At 50.1% G+C, this 8,518-nt stretch overlaps 1 protein-coding gene across 5 annotated transcripts in view; it reads right to left on the bottom strand.

Moving 5' to 3' along the window:
- Window positions 1–2,442: 2,442 nt before the first annotated feature.
- Window positions 2,443–8,518, bottom strand: part of CLN3 (CLN3, battenin) — a 16,059-nt gene continuing 9,983 nt past the window's right edge. For all 5 annotated transcript variants that reach the window (XM_025370038.1, XM_025370042.1, XM_025370039.1 and 2 more), the window contains 6 exons: window positions 7,768–7,814; window positions 7,619–7,687; window positions 7,469–7,524; window positions 7,247–7,340; window positions 2,902–3,042; window positions 2,443–2,800 (listed from right to left, as the gene is read on the bottom strand). In XM_025370038.1, coding sequence (XP_025225823.1) covers window positions 2,681–2,800; window positions 2,902–3,042; window positions 7,247–7,340; window positions 7,469–7,524; window positions 7,619–7,687; window positions 7,768–7,814 — 527 coding nt within the window. In that variant the 3' untranslated portion in view covers window positions 2,443–2,680. The remainder of the gene's footprint in view (window positions 2,801–2,901; window positions 3,043–7,246; window positions 7,341–7,468; window positions 7,525–7,618; window positions 7,688–7,767; window positions 7,815–8,518) is intronic.

Here is an 8,518-nt window from a genome sequence, read left to right as displayed (position 1 = left end):
GGAGTGCAGTGGCCGGATCTCAGCTCACTGCAAGCTCCGCCTCCCGGGTTCATGCCATTCTCCGGCCTCAGCCTCCCGAGTAGCTGGGACTACAGGCGCCCGCCATCTCGCCCGGCTATTTTTTGTATTTCTTAGTAGAGACGGGGTTTCACTGTGTTCGCCAGGATGGTCTCGATCTCCTGACCTCGTGATCCGCCCATCTCAGCCTCCCAAAGTGCTGGGATTACAGGCTTGAGCCACCGCGCCCAGCCGTTTATTGGGTGTTGACGTGATCTCATGTAGTTTCCAAAAGCACCTTATGAAGTGCTGGTGCTATTATTATCCCATTGGAGAGATCAGGAAACTGAGGTGCAGCGAGGTGAAGTGACTTGTCCAAGGTCATACAGCTAGTGAATGGCAGGGTTGGCACCTGAAAGTCAGTTCCTTCTGCCCTCAAAGCCCATGCTATTAACCAGTGGGTCAGCATTTCCTAGATCTGGGTCCACAAACATCACTGGTCGTGATGGAGTAGCCTCAGGGGGAACTTGTATGTTCATTTTAAACTCCAATAGTTACATAACTATTTATAGTAGAAAATACATATATATCACCTCAAACTCATGATTTTAATAATGATGCTTCCCTTTAAAATAACTGAATTTATATTAAAGGTTAGTTGCTTTAATGAAAACTATTAAGTAAATAAAAGTACTACTGTTAGGTTCAAATATGGTAAATATATTAGAAAGGGTAACAATGAAGTATGAGAAACACTAAGCCAGACTCAGTTGTTTTTCTTTTTGAGACAGAGTCTTGCTCTGTCACCCAGGCTGGAGTGCGGTGGCGCAATTTCAGCTCACCACAACCTCTGCCTCCTAGGATCAAGCAATTCTCGTGCCTCAGCCTTCCAAGTAGCTGGGACTACAGGTGCATGCCACCACACCTGGATAATTTTTTATATTTTTAGTGGAGACAGGGTTTTGTCACATTGTCCAGGCTGGTCTCAAAACTCCTGACCTCAGGTGATCCACCCGTGCCCGCCTTGGCCTCCCAAAGTGCTGGGATTATAGGCGTGAGCCATGGCGCCTGGCCCAGACTCTGTTTACTGTAAAAATATGTAACAATTTATACTTTTTTTTTTTTTTTTTTTAGACGGAGTCTCGCTCTGTTGCCCAGGCTAGAGTGCAGTGGCACGATCTCGGCTCACTGCAAGCTCCGCCTCCCGGGTTTATGCCATTCTCCTGCCTCAGCCTCCTGAGTAGCTGGGACTACAGGCGCCCGCCACTACGCCCGGCTAATTTTTTTGTATTTTTAGTAGAGACGGGGTTTCACCGTGTTAGCCAGGATGGTCTCGATCTCCTGACCTTGTGATCCGCCCACCTCGGCCTCCCAAAGTGCTGGGATTACAGGCGTGAGCCACCGCGCCCGGCTAACAATTTATACTTTTTACTGTGTATATAAACTGTACCTAATAACAGGACTATAGGCCAGGAGCAGTGGCTCATGCTTGTAATCTCAGTACTTTCGGAGGCCGAGGCAGGATTGCTTGAGCTCAGGAGTTCAAGATCAGCCTGAGTAACATAGGAGATCGCATCTCTACAAAAAAAAAAATTACCTGGGCTTGGTGTCGTGCACTTGTAGTCCCAGCTACTTGAGAGGCCAAGGTGTGAGGACTGTTTGAGTCTAGGAGGTCCAGGCCACAGTGAGCCATGACTGTGCCACTGCACTTCAGCCTGGGTGACAGAGTGCAACCCTGTCTCTAAAAATAAAAAAAATAATAAAAAATAAAATGCCTCAGCAGGTGTGATGGAACAGTGAGCGGATAGATTTGATGGGGGCTGGACTACATGATAAAGCAACTGTAACAAAATGTTAACATAGAACCTGGTAGTGCACACTCAGGGTGATTCACTGCACAATTCTTTCCACTTCTCTGGAAACTTTCATGCTGGAAAGAATGTCCAACATGATTGTTTATAGATTGTACCATACAATGAATGCATGAATGAATGAATACATAAGGCCTAAAAATGGCAGAGGCCAGGCACAGTGGCTCAGACCTGTAATCCCAGCACTTTGGGGGGCCGAGGCAGATGGATCACCTGAGGTCATGAGTTTGAGACCAGCCTGGCCAACATGGCAAAACGCCATCTGTACTAAAAATATACAAACTGGCCGGACGTGGTGGTGCACAGCTGTAATCCCAGCTACTCGGGAGGCTGAGGCAGGAGAATTGCTTGAACCGGGAAGTGGAGGTTGCAGTGAGCCAAGATCGCGCCATTGCACTCCAGCCTGGGTGACAGAGCGAGACTCTTGTCAAACAAAACAAAACAAAAAAAACAAACAAAAAGAGAGAAATCTGCTGACATACCTTCTTGATGCTGTCTATATATAGGAAAGTAGTCATGTATTACCTTCATAATAAAAGTATTTTCTTTTCAGAGACAAAAACAGCACAAGAAGTCCATGGATAAAATCGGCATTTATTCAGAGGGCATGATGCCAGGAAGAAGCTCCCTGAGCGGGAGACAATGGCTAGCCCCCCCTGCAAGGGGACCAAGGTCTCAGCCCTTCCCTACTCCCAGCCCTGCTGGAAAGGCCAGGAGCACAGTTCGTGGAGGGGCTCTAGGGTGGGCCTGGGTATGTGACCTGCCCCTCTGCCCACAGGTGAGTGTGACCTGCGTCCCAAGGATCCCGAGTATCAGGAGAGCTGGCAGAGAAAGTCGTGCAGAGGCAAAGCCAGGAGCCCCGACAGGGAGATGCCCAGCGTGTCAGAGATGCAGGTGGCCGCCATTGCAAACTCCCGGTGCTCATCACTGGTCTGGGAGGGCAGAGAGCAGGGGTGAGGCTTCAGTCCCAGACATCCCTGCCCTGGGTGTCCCTGGACAGGCCACCCACAGCCCTTGCCCGGCTGGTGCTGACCTCCAGGGCGATATTATGGAAGGTGTTCACGTAGGCTGCGCCTCCCAGGAGCCCCTCATACAGAATGATCAGGAAGACGAAGTAGATGCTTGGCAGAAAGCCGAACCACACGTCCGCCAGCAGGAATGCCAGGTTGAGGCACTGTGAGCAGAGGGAGAGGCTGAGCCTGGGCCCAGGGTGGGGCAGGGAGGGAGAGGGGACCTCTCCTCCAGGGGCCCTTGGTTCTAGGAGATACTGGTGAAGGAGAGGGCTGCCGGGCCTAGATAAAATCTCAACACCAGCCCAGGGTGGTGGCTCACACCTGTAATCCCCAGCACTTTGGAAGGCTGAGGCAGGCAGATCACCTGAGGTCAGGATTTCGAGACCAGCCTGGCCTGGTCTCTGCTAAACATGGTAAAACCTCATCTCAACTAAAAATACAAAAATTAGCTGGGTGTAGTGGTCCTGTAGTCCCAGCTACTTGGGAGGCTGAGGCAGGAGAATCGCTTGAACCTGGGAGGCAGAGGCTGCAGTGAGTCAAGATTGCACCACTGCACTCCAGCCTGGGCAACAGAGAGAGACTCCATCTCAAAAAAAAAAAACCCAAAAATGCCAACCTCAGCCTGGTGCGGTGGCTCATGCAGGTAATACCAGCACATTGGGAGACCGAGGTGGGATGATCACTTGAGGCCAGGAGTTTGAGACCAGCCTGGGCAACATAACAAAACTCCGTCTCTATAAAAAATTTAAAAATTAGTTGAGCGTGGTGGCATGCACCTGTAGTCCCAGCTACTCGGGAATCTGAGCAGAATTGCTTGAACCCAGGAGGTGGAGGCTGCAGTAAGCTATGACTGTGTCACTGTACTCCAGCCTGGGTGACAGAGCAAGATCCTGTCTCAAAAAACAAACAAACAAACAAACAAACAAACAAAAAACCCGGAGGCTTCCTAAAGGAAGTGGGACCATTGAAACCAGGATTTCTCAATTGCAGCACTCTTGGCATTTGGTGCTGGTCGTTCTGTGTGGTGAGGGCTGTTCTGTGTACAGCAGTGCATTTAGCAGCATCCCTGGCCTCTGCCCGCTAGATGCCCATAGCATCCCTTAGTTGTAACAACCAAAGAATGCCTGCAGACGTTGCCCAACATCCCCTGGGCAGCAAAACTGCCCCTGTTTGAAAAACCACTGGTTCACTACGGTAAAACAAGGTGGGAGTAGGCGGGCATCCTATTCAGCTGGGCTTGAACTCCTGGCCTCAAGCAGTTGCTGCCCCTCTGCCTCAGCCTCCCAAAGTGCTGGGATTATAGGCAGGAGCCACCGCACTTGGCCAGGAAGCCTCCTTGATCCCCACCCCAGGGTGTAGGTCCCACCTCTGTATCCCAGTCTCTCAGGGAGGTGCCATTCTCCTAGCCCTGACCATGCCACGTTGCCTCTTGTGCAGTGTGTAGGCCACTTCCTGGCGGTTCATACTTTTCGTACACGTAAACATCGCCTGGGGATCTAGGTACAAATGCCCCAAGCAGGGCTTACCCTAGAGGTCCTAATTCATTAAATCTGAGGTGGACTTAAAGCTGAGCATTAAAAAGGACACACCCCTAGCCAGGTGTGGTGGCTCATGCCTGTAATCCCAGCACTTTGGGAGGCCAAGGTGGGTGGATCACCTGAGGTCAGGAGTTCAAGACCAGCCTAGCCAACATGGCGAAATCCCATCTCTACTAAAAAATACAAAAATTAGCCAGGTGTGGTGGCACGTGCCTGTAATCCCAGCTACTCAGGAGGCTGAGGCAGGAGAATCGCTTGAATCCCAGAGGCGGAGGTTGCAGTGAGCTGAGATCACGCCATTGCACTCCAGCCTGAGCAACAAGAGCGAAACTCTGTCTCTAAAAAACAAAACAAAACAAAACAAAAAATTATCCGGGCGTGGTGGCGTGCACCTGTAATCCCAGCTACTCGCAAGGCTGAGCCTTGAGAATTGCTTGAATGTGGGAGGCAGAGGTTGCAGTGAGCCAAGATTGCACCACTGCATTCTAGCCTGGGCAATGGAGCGAGACTTTATCTCAAAAAAAAAAAAAAAAATTATAGCTAAAAACATGTAGCTTAAAACCATAAGCTACATATTTCAGTGGTATCTAGAAGCACCCCAAGTTATAAATCTGGGATTTTGTGGGTACAAACCCTGGGCTTGCAGCACTGCTCAGATAAATAAGGCAGAAGGTTGGAGGATATTTACATGCTTTTGCCATAATATTAAAGTGTAATTTTTTTTTTCTTTTTTTTTTTTTTTTTGAGATAGGGTCTCACCCAGGCTGGGATACAGTAGCATGATTATGGCTCACTGCAGCCTGGAACTCCTGGGCTGAAGCGATCCTCCCGCCTCAGCCTCCCAAGTAGCTGGGATTACAGGTGAATGTCACCACACCCTGTTTTTTGTAGAGATGGGGTCTCATGACGTTACCCAGGCTGCTCTCTCAAACTCCTGGGCTCAAGCAATTCTCCCGCCTGTTTTTTTTTTTTTTTTTTTTTAGAGATGGGGGTCTCATTATGTTGCCCAGTCTGGTCTCAAGCTCCTGGCTTCAAGTCAGCCCCGCACCCTAGCCTCCAAAAGCATTGGGATTATAGGTGTGAGTCACAACACCTGGCCTAAAGTATAATCTCTATTTCTGTATTTTGCTATCACAGAATTGAATTCCTAAGGTTTTTTTTTTTTTGGAGATGGAGTCTTGCTCTGTGTGGCCCAGGCTGGAGTGCAGTGGTGCGATCTCAGCTCACTGCAACCTGCATCTCCCAGATTCAAGCAATTCTCCTGCCTCAGCCTAGTGAGTAGCTGGGATGACAGACAGATGCCACCATGCCCGACTAATTTTTGTATTTTTAGTAGAGACGGGGTTTCACTGTGTTGGCCAGACTGGTCTCGAACTCCTGACCTCAGGTGATTCGCCTACCTCCGGCTCCCAAAGTGCTGGGATTACAGGTGTGAACCACCACTGGCGGAGTTCCTAAATTTCAAGGGCAGAGGACTTTCCTGTCACAGTTGACAGTTTATTGTAACAGTGACCTCCAGGGACTGTGGATTTGTAACCTTGAAACAATGAATACTGGTTATATGAAACTCCTTTTATTAGACTGTTGTAAGGAAGGGTGTTTGTGCCCTTAAAGCTGTAAACTACTGTTTACCAAGGGCAGTGGAATTTGCTCACCACCCTTAAGATAAATAACCCATTGACTACAAAGTCACCAATTCTATGATAATTAACTATCTAGAATAAAGGAACTGCACATTTTCTTATAGTTAGAAACATCATTTGAAAGCCTGTCTCTTTGCATGAGGTAAGTGACCTATGATCATGCCACTGTACTCCAGCCTGGGCGACAGAGGAAGGTCCTGACTTTCTTTCTTTCTTTTTTTGTTTTTCGGGAGACAGGGTCTCGTTCTGTTGCCTAGGCTGGAGTGCAGAGGCATGACCTTGGTTCACCGCAGCCTTGACCTCATAGGCTCAAGTGATCCTCCCACCTCAGCTTCCTAGACTACAGGTGTGCACCACCACACCTGGCTAATTTTTGTAGAGATGTGATTTTGCCATGTTGCCCAGGCTGGACTTGAACTACCAGGCTCAAATGATCCACCTGCCTCAGCCTCCCAAAGTGCTGGGATTACAGGTATGAGCCACCTGGCCCATCCCAATCACCACACGGCTTAAAACACACACACACACACACACACACACACACACACACACACACACACACATACACAATACAAAACCTTGTTCTTCCATTCTTTCTTTCATCTCTATTTCTTACAATTACTCTGAAAAATAGGTATTGGCCACACCCAATTTATACATGAGGAAATTGCTGCTCAGAGTGGTTCTGAGACCTGCCCTAAGTCACTCAGTGGCTGAGTACTTGGCTCCTGAGGCTATACATTTTACATGGAGCCCTGCTGGACTTGGGTTCCCTGTGCTAAGAAATGACAGTGTACAATTTCCACTTCCCTGTAATCCCAGCACTTTGGGAGGCTAAGCACTTTGACATCACCTGAGGTCAGGAGTTCAAGACCAGCAAATATGGCAAAACCCCACCTCTACTAAAAATACAAAAATTAGACAGGTATGGAGGTAGGCGCCTGTAATCCCAGCTACTCGGGAGACTGAGGCAGGAGAATCACTTGAATCCGGGAGGCAGAGGTTGCAGTGAGCCAAGATTGCACCACTGCACTCCAGCCTGGACGACAGAGTGAGACTCTGTCTCAAAAAACAAACAAACAAACAAACAAAAAACTACACTTCCTACTGATAGTGGGAAGCAGGGGAGTTTGGGGAAGCTGGAAGCCAAGGTGGGAACGGAGTGAGGGGCAGGGGTTTGGTACCTGCAGCAGGGCCAGGGCCCAGGTGAAACGGATGTGACAGCAGCGGAGAGAAGAGCGGGAGGCAAAGACGCCTGCCTGGTACAACATCTGGTACCTGAGGTTAGGGTAGGGAGTAGGAGAGGAGGCTCCTCCAGGGACCATCCCACTCCCCCAGGTCCCTACTGAGCAGGGCAGCCCCATCACCACAGCGCCCTCCCAGCCCACCGCCCTCGCTCCTCTTACCAGCGGTATTGCTGAGCGTGACTCAGGGAAGTGTTCCGGAAAAAGAGGAGTTCAAACTGCAGCAAAGACCAGACAGGGGAGATGGATGGGGCTGTGTGGGTCCCAGCCCCAGTCACCACCTCCACACCCCTCCCAGCACCCCTCACTCACAAGTCCCTGGTTGATGAAATATTCTGCAAAGTAAACCACGACCAAGGGGACAATGTACCACAGCAGACCCTGGAAAAGGCAGAAGATGTAAGTGGGGGGCCCGGAGGTGAGCAACCCCCATGGGGACACACCCCAGCCATCATCCGAACCTTGAACACTGTCCACCTTTCCCGAAGGGAGAGGCTGGAGCTGGAGCCTGCAGGGGAACAGAAAGAGAAGGGCAGATGAAGTTTTCACACTGAAGACTCGGCAAAGAGGTGCCGGTGTGACAGAATTAACCAGACCACGCAACAGTGGGAAGTGACTTACATGCCACTGGATTGGATGTAACAAATTTTAAGAATTGTTAAAATGTTAAAATTTGTTAAAATGGCTGGGCGCAGTGGCTCACGCTTATAATCCCAGCAATTTGGGAGGCTGAGGTGGGCGGATCACCCACCTCAGGAGTTCAAGATCACCCTGGCCAACATGGAGAAACCCCATCTCTACTAAAAATACAAAAATTAGCCGTGTGTGGTGGCGGGTGACTGTAATCCCAGCTACTCAGGTGGCTGAGGCGGGAGAATCACTTGAACCTGGGAGGCAGAGGTTGCAGTGAGCTGAGATTGCGCCATCGCACTCCAGCCTGGGCAACAAGAGTGAAACTCCGCCTGTAATCCCAGCACTTTGGGAGGCCGAGGCGGGTGGATCACAAGGTCAGGAGATCAAGACCACGGTGAAACCCCGCCTCTACTAAAAATACAAAAAATTAGCCGGGCGCGGTGGCGGGCGTCTGTAGTCCCAGCTACTCCGGAGGCTGAGGCAGGAGAATGGCGTGAACCCGGGAGGCAGAGCTTGCAGTGAGCCGAGATCACGCCACCGCACTCCAGCCTGGGCGACAAAGCGAGACTCCGTCTCAAA

This window comes from Theropithecus gelada, chromosome 20 (assembly GCF_003255815.1).
Source record: "Theropithecus gelada isolate Dixy chromosome 20, Tgel_1.0, whole genome shotgun sequence".
Lineage (NCBI taxonomy): Eukaryota > Metazoa > Chordata > Mammalia > Primates > Cercopithecidae > Theropithecus > Theropithecus gelada.
This window is presented reverse-complemented; position numbering and strand designations above follow the sequence as displayed.